Raw genomic sequence first — 12,026 nt, 5'->3', positions numbered from 1 at the left:
TGACTAACAATAAACCCATTGAAGAGATTCAAAGCATCCAATTGCATTCTTATCGATGCACCACAGTGGTCACTTATCCCCAACTAGTTACAATACAGTCCTATCAAGTCATCATTACACCTTGATCATAGTCTACGTGTGTATGGCAAGCGAAGAGAGGACAGTCAATGTGCCTTGCAGCAAATTGCAAGCGTGTGATTCATGCTTGACTTGAACGGAGGACATTTATATCTCCCTTAATGCTCAAAGAGAGCCCTGTGCCTTTCAAGTATTTCTCATGTATTGAGAACCATTTGTGACAATGGACAAGTTTTAATATAATGAGTGTATGACTGAGCGCTGGAGAGCACTGATCCAGTATGTGGCTCTTTGTTTCAGAATTGCCTTAGCAATTGATCCAGGTTAGCTTTTGCTTTCTCCTCCAATTCTAATTCAACACACAAGCAAACCTCCACCATATTTAAAGAACCCATGGAACAGACACACCATGATAAAAATAGCAGCCAGATAATGATGATTAATTCTAGTGTGAATGAAAAAAGAATGAGGGGTTAAATGAAGGGCAGAGTGGAAATGAAGAAGGCAGTAGCCATACAAACTAGATCTTATATTCTGAGAACAGTGTGATCGGTACTAAAGCTTAAACCAGCCTAACGTTGGTTTTATAAGGGTTTTGAACACTTTTCAGGTCAAGAAGACCACTAGCTAAGACCAGACAAGCATCTTAGGTTGGTTTAAACTAGGTTTTCAGGGTGCTTATCTGTTCAGAACACATTGTCACAGTCATAAGGGGGATTTTAGCATGTTGCTGAGGTGATTGCTTTCAGACTGACATTGTTTTACCCATTACATCGTCTGACCAAAAATGGTCTTATCTGTTAGAAAAGTCTTCAAATCCATTTTCATTTAAGCAGTTGTAATACAGATGCTTGCATTATCAAGCACCACTAATGACAAACCAACCAGAGAGAAGTAGGACAAGAATAAATTATATGAAAAAAACAGGCTTCTGTAGTCTTCTAGATATTTTAGATGTTTCACCTCATATTTTGCAATCCCAAAATCCATTTGGAAAGCCATGAAACGCATTGAAGATGTTGCTAAATACATCACTGTGTATTAGTCTACTGTATTTCTCCAGGTCTGAAATGCACCACTAGCCTGTCATTATCCATGATTGCTCTCGCCCTGACATTTGGGTGTTGCATTAGCTTTGTGCAAGGATGCACTGACCGGCGTAACATTTTCCAATCTCTACAGGCAAATGCAAAATGTACCGACAGTCGAAATGAATTATAGATTTCTATTAAGATCAGCCATGAGCTTGCAATCGTTCATACAGATTTATAGTTTCTCCTTGGGTTTAACCAATGGCATGATCTAATTCGGGATGCTTTTATTAGACATTATATTCAAGGTAATATTAAAGACTTAAGATGTTTTGTTCAAGCTCTCTGCTGACTCTCCCGGAATACATCATCCAGAATCCCGTTTAGCCTGGGTTTATGGCTTTCCTATGAAAATGAGCCAGAGTGGAGAGCTCTGGGGAAAAATATAAATCAGACCTGAGGATAAAAGATGTCGTCCCACTGAGACAGACACAGTGCTAAAATGAACAGAATAGTACAAAACATAAATTCTTAATAATAGGTTCCAAAAGTTTTTTTTTTTTTTTTTCATAGCTATGCCATAGAATAACCATTTTTGGTTGCACATAGAACCTTTCAGTGAAGAGTTCTTAAAATAACCATTTTTCTTAGCATGAAGAACATTTTGCATTATGTAAAAATTCATTGAATGTTAAAGGTTTTTCATGGAACGATCAATGGCAATCTTATTTTTAAGAGTGTACAGTAAGATTACAAAACATACTGATATCTATGAGGTAAGGAATTAAATCTGAGATTTGAAATAAAAACATTATTTTGATTTTGTAATTGAAACATTTAAAAATGTCCAAAAACACTTTTGAGATTTTTGAGATCACACATATTTCTGGACAGTATATCCTGTTGTATTAAAATACTTATGGTTAGGGTTGCACAACATATCAGTACCATATCGATTATCAATGCTTGCATTTTAGAGATTTTTGCATTTATTGGTATCGGTTGATATTGGACATGTGACTCATTTCCCCTATTTTGACAGATTTACTTTTGCCATCATCTAAAAAGTGATTATCACCAATAAAGTGAACATTTATTAATATTCAATAATAACACCATATAAATAAAAACCAAAATAAAAGAAACAAAAACAAAATGTTTCAATTTTTATCATTTGTTAAAATAATTTTAATAACAAATGTAATCTGCTGCAAATCTCAAAATGAATTTATTTTTATTTTTATTTTTAATTTAGACAAAATAGTATAGACTAGAGTTTTAGTCTGCTTATTCTTTATTAGCCATAACATAATATTTACGTATAACTAGTGGCTTTCTTCCACAAGAAGCTCTTCTGCACATTCATTGAATGGATAATGACTCAGCATGCTGAAATTCTATACCAGTAGGACAGCATCTGAGTCAATGTGTGTGTGTGTGTGTGTGTGTGTGTGTGTGTGTGGGTGGATGCTCTGTCCTTGGACTCTGTGACGTTGGTTGGGGGTTAGCAGAGCATCTTCTGTCTGTTATACAAGGACAATATTGGATAGTCACCTTCTCAGGGGCATTATATGACACTATGCGCATAGACTACTGCAGTGTGGACGAGATGCTCTGACAACAACAATTGCCTTAAAAAGCTCTCTATAGAACTCCTCAAGAAGAAATAAATTATTCAGATGCTGTTTGCACTCCAACTGAACAGATATTAATAGTAAACCATGGCTCAATAATAAGAAAAACAAAAACAAAACAAAAACAAGGTCACTGATGCAATCAAGCATCAATACAAAACATGAAACTTGAAAATAAAAGGTTTCTAGGTTTAGTTGTCATACCAGAAAATCAAATCAGACCCACCAGGATAAGGAAAACCACAGACTGTCTCTTTAAGGTAAATGGCCGTAAAATTCCCGAGAGACTGAGCATAAAAGTGGGTCATGAAATGAGAGTACCCTGAGGGAGCCTGGGAATATGGAGGGTTAAATCTGCTGTTTTTTTACTGACCAGTAGTACAGCTGGGTGATATTGCCTTTGAACATATTTATCTCAATATGTTTTTGCAGATTGGTAACACTGTAAAAAAAAAAGGGTCTAATTTGTTAACAGTAACTATGAGCAAGCAATGCATTTTTTATTAAGTAGATCTATTAATGTTAGTTAATAAAAATACAATTGTTCATTGTTTGTTCATGTTAGTTTACAGTGCATTAACTGACTTTCACAAATATAACTTTTGTTTTTAAAAATGCATTAGTAAATGTAGAAATTAACATTCACTAAAGATTTTTAAATGCTATAGAATTATTATGTATCATTAGTTCATGCTAACTAACGTAGTTAACTAACCTTAACAAATGTATAGTAGAGGAACCATCATTTTGAACATACAGCCAGTAAGATGCAAAGTAAAAATAAATGAAAAAGGTATATTTTCTATATATTGCATAGTTGTGCATAGTCAATTGTTTTATTTGTGATAACGCAATGAAACATGCCCAGTTGTGTAGACATAATTTTTGACTAGGCTGTTGTACAAAACCAATTATGAACACATGCAAAAACAAGAGAGAACCTAAACCAGGCAGCGATTGCATCATCCTTGCTTAAGCCATCTTAGATTACAGCTGTAGATAAAGCTTAATTTAACCAAAAATCTACTTTTATCACAAACTACAGCTCGTGCTTAATTAAGACATCTACATTAAGGTTAAATATATGAAGAGCTGGTGTGAGATGAGACTCAAGTCGGTTTACTCAGGAGAGAGGTTCAGTGTTTAAGTGAAGGAGTGTGAGACAGAAACAGCGAGGCGCTCAAACATATTGTCACTCTTATATGAGGTAATCTGCACTGTCTTTTACCATTTCGTGATCAGTCTGACGTGAACCGAGAGAACATGTATATCTGCAATGCCTGCATGGTTCAGAAATTGAACATGAAACAGCATGAAACAGAAATTGTGATAGTCTTTTCTTCCCTAATGTGGTGTATATTCAAATGGAACGGCTTATTGAACAAGAACAAAAGTAGGGCGGGACTTGATATTGTCCATTGGGAATTGATTGGATCGTTGTGGTTTGCTATTGGTCGATCTCATGCGAGTGACAGGTTGTCCCGCCCTTGTGCCAGTAAGCACATCATCAGAAAAGTCGTTGCTAGGAGGGGAGGTTATTTTGATTAAAGATTACGAGGCCACATCATAAATAAAAAAAAAGAAAGAAAACGATGTGCACGGATAAATTATTTAGAATAAATACTGCACTATTCAATAGAGTAGTCAATTTTGATTTCAAGTTGACTTTAATTCCGAGTGGAATCTGAACTGAAATGCTTATCATCAACACATACTGTACAGATGAATGATTCTGCTGTCGGCAAATTCGCCAGATTTGCTTCTTGCACATTCACGGTTCTACTTTAGACCGCAGTAAATGACTTTGTTATGTGACCCAGAAGGGGAAATGGTCTCATGCAGCTGTCCTTTGCTTTCTTCTGTTTGACACCCCGATCACACACCCTTAAATGTTTGACTGCATGTAACTGCAGTGTCCTTTTCTACTTTTAATTTAATGCACATAAATGGAATTACTGTTACTGTAAACAGAATTTTGTTTAATTGAATTATAATTATCTTGCATTAGTGTCACTTTCCAATCCAGTTGATCTGATAAAGCAGTCAAACTCAAACACATTATCCAGCACCTTACTGAGAAAATCAGTGCTAGAGAGATCTAGCCTGCTGTGACAAATAGCTGATAGACTGCGGTACATTTTATTACCCAATATGAGGAGAAATAAAAAAACGGAGTTCATTAACTCAGACCCGGCCTGCAGTCTGTACAGTACAGCATGATTTAATACAGTATAGTTCTGCAGCACTGCAAAAATTCATATCTTGAAAAGGCTACAGATCAGCGATGAAGCAAAATCAATACATTGAGAAGAAGCTAGAAGCAATACAAGAAGCTAGGATTTTTTTTTCTGATGATGTTTTAAATGCATAATGATTAGGATTTTGAGCATATTCCAGAAGTCTTGGATGAGGTTGTTTGACATTCATCTTGTCCTTCTCTGTATTTTTCCCCTTCACTCGTTCAGTAACCCCCATTTGTACAGTAAAATGGTTTTTACCTCAGTCCTGGAGGCTGAACATTGGCTGAAGTGAAGTGAGGCCAATGGGGGTTGTGCTGATGTCACATGACTGGATGAAGTGTCCTCTGGAGACAGCTGAGAACGACATGACCTAGGTCCTAGCGTATACCTCTCAAAGGGTGTGCGCTTGCTGTTATAGTTTATTATAGCTTTTATTTGTATATTTTCAATTTTCATTTTAGTTTTTGTAGTAATTTTGTCATGTGCCCTTGTCATTTTTTAAATATTTATATTTAGCTTTAATTTATTTTTATTAGTACTTCAACCTAAAATTATTTTATTTGATTTCAGTTGTTAAATTTTTTTAATCTAATATTACAATTATATTTATTTCAGTTTTATTTCAGTCAACAAATATTTTTTTTAACAGTTTTAGTTAACTATAACAACACTGGTCACATGGAGTGAATATTTTTGAGTAGTAATATTGTGTGGAAAAAACATGTTTTTTGGGGGTTTTTAAAAAATAATTATCGATTTAAATTGAATTATTTGCTACATTGTGTAAACTGTACTTTAAATTCTCTTTAGATATTGGTTTTGGCAACAGCCATTGACAAACCCAAATCGATTGACCTCTAGACGGTATCTGCAGAATCATAGCTATTCTAGACAGGATTTTCTTAGCACAAAGCATTTAGGTGAAAACTACAAAGAGAGCAAGAAATGAGCATTGAAATGAGACATTAACGAAGCTCTTCTGAGGTTTTGAATTACATAAGCTACTCTGAGTTCTGCTGGCTACAAACAGAAGCATCCTGCACTTTTTCTTTTTTTTTAAATTGGATTTACTTGTATGAGGCTTTCTAGTCTTGGCATGACCATTTATAAGGGAAGTCATACTTTGTTTTTTCATTATAATTACAAATAAATATTCTCCCATCAACAGGTCAGAAATTATGTTTTCATTGGCACAATGAAAGTTTGATTAGCTTTGACCCTCGTTCACATAAATGATTATTATTGTAATCTATGTTAAATCTGTTTGCTAATCTCTTCACATTTACTAAAACATGCCCTGTGTTTAAACACCCATAATCCAGGCTGTTTTCATCCACAGAGGAGCTTAACTCTGTATCACGGCACTGGCACAAATGTGAAAACCACGAAATCACCCTGAGCGCCTTTATTCTGATACTACAACCAGATGGCTAGCAGTGCAATCATGCTAATATTGGCCCCAACACACAAACATGGTTGCCTCCACCCAATCGTTGCATGATGGGATTACTTACATCAGAGTGAATAAGAGAGATCAGCCACAGAGCAGAAACAGTTACACAGAAAGAGACTCTACATACTGTAGATTCCATTCTCAATGATTTGCTGTGTTCATTTAACATTGTCTGTAAGCAGCACAATCTTGGCATCTGAACAGAGGGAGATTCCGAAGATATACAGATTCAATTTGCTGCCATAGCAAACGCTGTCTCTGCCACATCTGATAGCGCCACAGCTTCAGTCTGCAACTAATGCACTTTAGAGGGAATGGCATGGAAGCTTGTTTCCGCCACAGAATTACTTTTTTTTTTCTCACAATTCTGACTTTTTCTCTCACAATTGTGAGTTTGTATCTCGTAATTCCGACTTTTTTCTTTCAATTGAAAGCTGATGTCTCGCAATTCTGACTTCTTTTCTCAGAACTGCGTGATATGAATTCACAATTGCGTGTTATAAAGTGCAAGAAATAAACTCACAATTCTGAGAAAAAAAAATCTGAATTGCGAGGAATTGCCATTTTTTCTTAGCCTGGCTAAGGTCTGGGTCTGGTCAGGCCTCTTTCTCATTGAGACGTGGTCTGGGAACCACATGTTAATTTTCTCGTATTTGAGGCGAATGTCTATCAAATGGGCCTGTACGTACTGTACTGTGCTCATAGCCAATCGTTTCAATTATACCAGATGACGTATGTAGAGCGACAGAAATTCGACGAGGAAGAAGACGAAATAAACTTGCGTTCTAAACTACTTAGAACACTATCTAAGGCTGCATCGAAAGGTAACTTCGCGTCTGATGCCATGTTGGATCCATAGATATAAACAAACTGCTTCGGTGTGTCGCATAGACGTCGTCATCGTCTTGCTGCTCCCTCCCCGTTCTGTGATTGGTTCCCTTTTTGAGGGGAAAATCTGGTCCATGGTGTCCAGGCTGCCTAGCAGCGTGAATAAAATCACGCAAGGCAGCATGCGGAAACCCAGGCTATGTTTTCTAGTCATTGTGATAATAGCTCACAATTTGACTGTAACTCACAATTGCTTTTTCCCCCTCCTAATTGCTATTTTATATCTCACAATTGACTTTATTTCTTATAATTGTGACTTTATCCTCCGGTTTCACAGACAAGACTTTAGATTCAAGATTAAATTCATGTTTGAGCCGTTTTAACTGAAAGCAACTTGCACTGACTTATCTTAAAATATGTCAGTGCCATTGTTTTGTCTCAAGATGCATATTTTTTCTAAGGGACATTTATAAAAGCTACTTAAATGTCCTAACTGAACTAAGGCCTAATCCTGGCTTAATCTAAGCCCTGTCTGTGAAACCGGGCCTATATCTCACAGTGTGACATTTATTATATCTCACAATTGCCATTTTCTCTCATAATCTCTGGACTTTATATCTGAGAACCTGACTTTTGTATCTCCCAATTTTGTCTTTTCTCTTGTAATTGCAACTTTACCTCAGAATCTAACCTTATTTCTGTAATTGGGTGGTCAATGTTTCATAAGAGCCATCCAGTCCCGCCCACCCAGAGTTACATTCCTGATCACAATGTTAATTTTACCCGCATGACCAGATGAGCTGGATTTCACGAATTCCTTTTCAGAAGTCAGAGTGTTTTTATTGAGAGACAGAGGGCACAGTCAGGCTCAGGTGTGCCAGGGACAGAATGGGCACACACATACAGTACACGACAGTGCTAGTGGCTTTGCTTGGCAACAGAGCAGGTGATAAGAGGATAAATGGAGTGATAGAATGATATACCCTGTCTACACATTGTGTCATCACCAATACATTCATTTTTTGATTGTATAAGATATTTATTCTCCAACACATCAACATTCAATTTACCAACACGAACACACAAGCTGCTTCCTGTCAAATATAACAGTGTTTTTTGTATGATGCAGACACCACCACAAACATACAGTATGCTGCCCTTAACTGTCTCATGATTTAATGTCCTATGCTGTTCTAAACTGTCAAAGAACTATTAAATTAAATTAAGTACACTGGAAAAAATTATTCGTTGAATTTAATAAAAAAAAATTATCGTAAGTGGTTGCTCACAATTGATTTTAGCTACATTTAAACAAATGCATTAAGTTGAACTTAATCAATTTAAGTTCAACTTAATGCATTTGTTTAAATGTAGCTAAAATCAATTGTGTGCAACCACTTACGATAAAAAATTTATGAAATTCAACGAATCATTTTTTTCAGTGTAATAAATGCATAAGTTTGGGGTTAGTAAGATTTGTTTTGAAAGAAATTAACACTTTTATTCAGCAAGGATGCATTAAACTGATCAATAGTCACAGCAAAGACATTTGTAATGTTACAAAAGATTTCTGTTTCAAATAAATGCTGTTATGTTCATCAAAAAAAAAAAAAAAAAATCAAAAAAAAAAAAAAATCACACAGTTTCCACAAAAAATATTAAGCTGCACAACTTTTGTCAACAGTGAATCATCATATTAGAATGATTTCTGAAGTATCATGTGACGCTGAAGACTGTAATGGCTGCCAAAAATTCAGCTTTGTCATCAGAGGAATAAATTACAATTTAAAATATATTAAAATAGAAAACTGTTATTTTAAATTGTAATAACATTTAACTTTTTTAACTGTATTTTTGAATTTTGTTAAACGTAAGAGTCTTCTTTCAAAAACATTGAAAATTCTTACCAACCAGTAAGTAGATGCTACTTACACTAGTTTATAGTGAGTATAAAGGTGTGAATAGTGATAGATACTATTCACATAAAATGAAAAATTGAAGTTATTGTTTAATTGCACATATTTGCACTTAGTGTAAATGAATAATGACAGATGTGATAATTACAAAAATTTGAGATGTGTATGAAATGCTAATATCTGAACTTTTCTCTTCTTCTGCAGAGATTATGAATGATGTCATCAAGAAGGTGAAGAAGAAGGGAGAATGGAAGGTAAGGCAAACTCATTCACCCTATCACCATAGCAACCACACTCTCTTTTTGTCACGGCAACACAGTTTTGATCATTCATTGAGTCCCTGAGTCGCAAACCAGGAAGTCTGTGTGAATAATTTATCCATTTGTATTGTGTTACTCCTGTATCACACCGCATGCATGCTTTTCACTGCCTGAATAAGCAGCGTGGTACTACATAGACGTTGTTGCAGGTGAAACGGGCCTTACTGTTTCTGAGACTCTCTCATCATTTCTCAAACCAACCTACAGTCGCTATGCACATTACAAAAGAGAGCATCATTAATAATGTTGGATATCATCGGGGCCGATGGCATCGTGGGCAAGTGCGCCGACATCTAGCGCCGTTGTGCTTCGGGCGACCTGAGTTCAAGTCCCGGCTCGTGGACTTTTCCTGATCCCGTCCCTCCTCTCTCTCTCCCACCTCACTTCCTGTCTAGCTACTGTCCTATCCTAATAAAAGGCAAAAATGCCAAAAAAAAGAAATCTTTAAATAATGTTGGACATCAGGATCAGACCATTTTATAATTCTTAAAGCACATATATTGAAGTTCATTGATATGGTTAAATTGAAGACCGCACAAGTCAAGTTCAAAGCAAGAAGTAATCGACCTACGGGAAATTTACAAAAAAAAATTATGGAAAGGCATGTGGGTATAGCTTGAGAGAAGAATTGAACTTTAAAAAGCTTATAATAAGAATAACTCGAAAAAGTATGTGCATCACTATTTGTGGGGTGAGGTTGTGGAATGGTTTGGAGCAGGTGGTAAAACATTGTACAAATATTAAACAGTGGCTAACTAAGGGCTAAAAAAGTGGATTTAGCATGATATGTCCCCTTTAAAAAGTTATATAAAAACACTTTATTAAAAGGATATGAAGAGGACCAGAGGTGATTATGAGTGTGGGTTATAATACTGATTGCATTGGGATATGTGAATATAGGGTGAAGGGTTGTTTGGTGCAAAATGTAAAAGTTTGGTTGGTGTTAAAAATTATAATATATATTATAATATATACGGAACTATTTAGAGTTATATAAGGGGTGGGAAAAATAATAAGCTTCTGCTTCATCCCGCTCCTTTTCAAACATATTGTAATTATTGTTCTAATACTTTATAGATATTGTTTTTTTCTTTCGGTATGTTCCAACATACTTAATGTATTTTTACATTTTATTTTCTTTGTATCTTTTTTGTTGTTCGAAATAAAAATAAAAAAATAAAATGAAATGAAATTTCTGCTCTCTATTTTTGTCTATAGGCTTTGATAGTGGACCAGCTTAGCATGAGGATGCTGTCCTCTTGCTGCAAAATGACTGATATTATGACAGAGGGGATCACTAGTAAGTCACTTTATTGAATTGTTTTCTTACAAATGAAGATAAAAAGTGTCGCTTTGTTGCTAACAACTAGCCTACACAAAAAGATTCTGAAAAACTCGATTTGGAACTGATCTCTTAACCTGAAACCTTTCATATAAACGCTGGGAAATGATGGCCAGATGGAAATGAACCCAACCTTTCATATCAACAACCCAGCTAAGCACTCACATGTCACTGAATATGTCTTCAAAAGAACGGATCTGGAATGCATCACATTAGATTTAATTAAGGTTACAAGTTGTTGTGCTATATTATGAATAAGTCCTAGCTAAAGGGATTTGTTAGGCATGGCACACAGTTGCAACCCCCTTCAGCTCTGAATATATTCATAATAGTTGTAAAAACATCTGATTAACATTTTAAAAAACAGAATTACATTCTAAATCATAAACCTTACTACCATCTGCTAAACAGTGTTCTGAAAGGAAACAGTTTAGCTAGGCATCGTATGTGACTCGACTTCTGAGCGAGACTCCATTTCAATAATTTGGCTAAAATGAGGTGTGGAAATGTATGGACGCTTTCTTCCGCCACGGAATACAACTTTTAAAAGGTTATTCCGACTTTTTATCGCACAATTCTGACTTGAGAAGATATAAACTTGCAATTGTGAGGAACAAAAGTCAGAATTAACTGTATCTTTTTTAATTGTGAGTTTGAATCACAGTTTTGAGAAAAAAGTCAGTACCAAACGTTTCCACTAGATGAAATGAGCTTCCCATTCATTTTCAATGCAGTCATTTTTGACCGAGAGCAGTACAAGTGTGACTATTTTTTTCAAGACCATTTTACCTTTTCGAATCATGTCCATAATTTTTTAACAAGAACCTTTACCAAGTTTGGTACCATTCCGATGAAGTAAAAGATTCTAAAAAACCAAAACCATAAAATAAAACAGCACCAGATGGTTAATAAAATTACTGTTATTACTAGTTAATAATACTGTTATTAATATAATACATTTTATTACAGTTTAATTTTATTACATAGTTAAATTTTTGTATAACATTTAAATAATTTTGTTATTATTTAAGTTGAATTTATTTTTATTTCAGTTTTATTTTTAGATTAGTTTATTTATTTCTAGATGATGCCAAGGCAACATTTTAGTTTAGTTTAAGTTTTTCATCTAATATTTATATTTTATTTCTGCTTTATTTCAATTAATGTTTAATGACTTAATGTTT

General features: G+C 35.0%; 1 protein-coding gene across 2 annotated transcripts in view; it reads left to right on the top strand.

The window, feature by feature from the left end:
• Positions 1–12,026, top strand: part of stxbp1a (syntaxin binding protein 1a) — a 39,917-nt gene that overhangs the window by 10,993 nt on the left and 16,898 nt on the right. For both annotated transcript variants that reach the window (XM_082140241.1, XM_082140240.1), the window contains exons 2-3: positions 9,385–9,434; positions 10,719–10,800. In XM_082140241.1, the coding sequence (XP_081996367.1) occupies positions 9,385–9,434; positions 10,719–10,800 (132 nt within the window). The remainder of the gene's footprint in view (positions 1–9,384; positions 9,435–10,718; positions 10,801–12,026) is intronic.

Source organism: Leuciscus leuciscus, assembly GCF_965113295.1.
Source record: "Leuciscus leuciscus genome assembly, chromosome: 16".
Classification (NCBI taxonomy): Eukaryota; Metazoa; Chordata; class Actinopteri; order Cypriniformes; family Leuciscidae; genus Leuciscus; species Leuciscus leuciscus.
The sequence above is the reverse complement of the archived record's forward strand: the minus strand, read 5'-3'. Positions and strand labels throughout refer to the sequence as shown.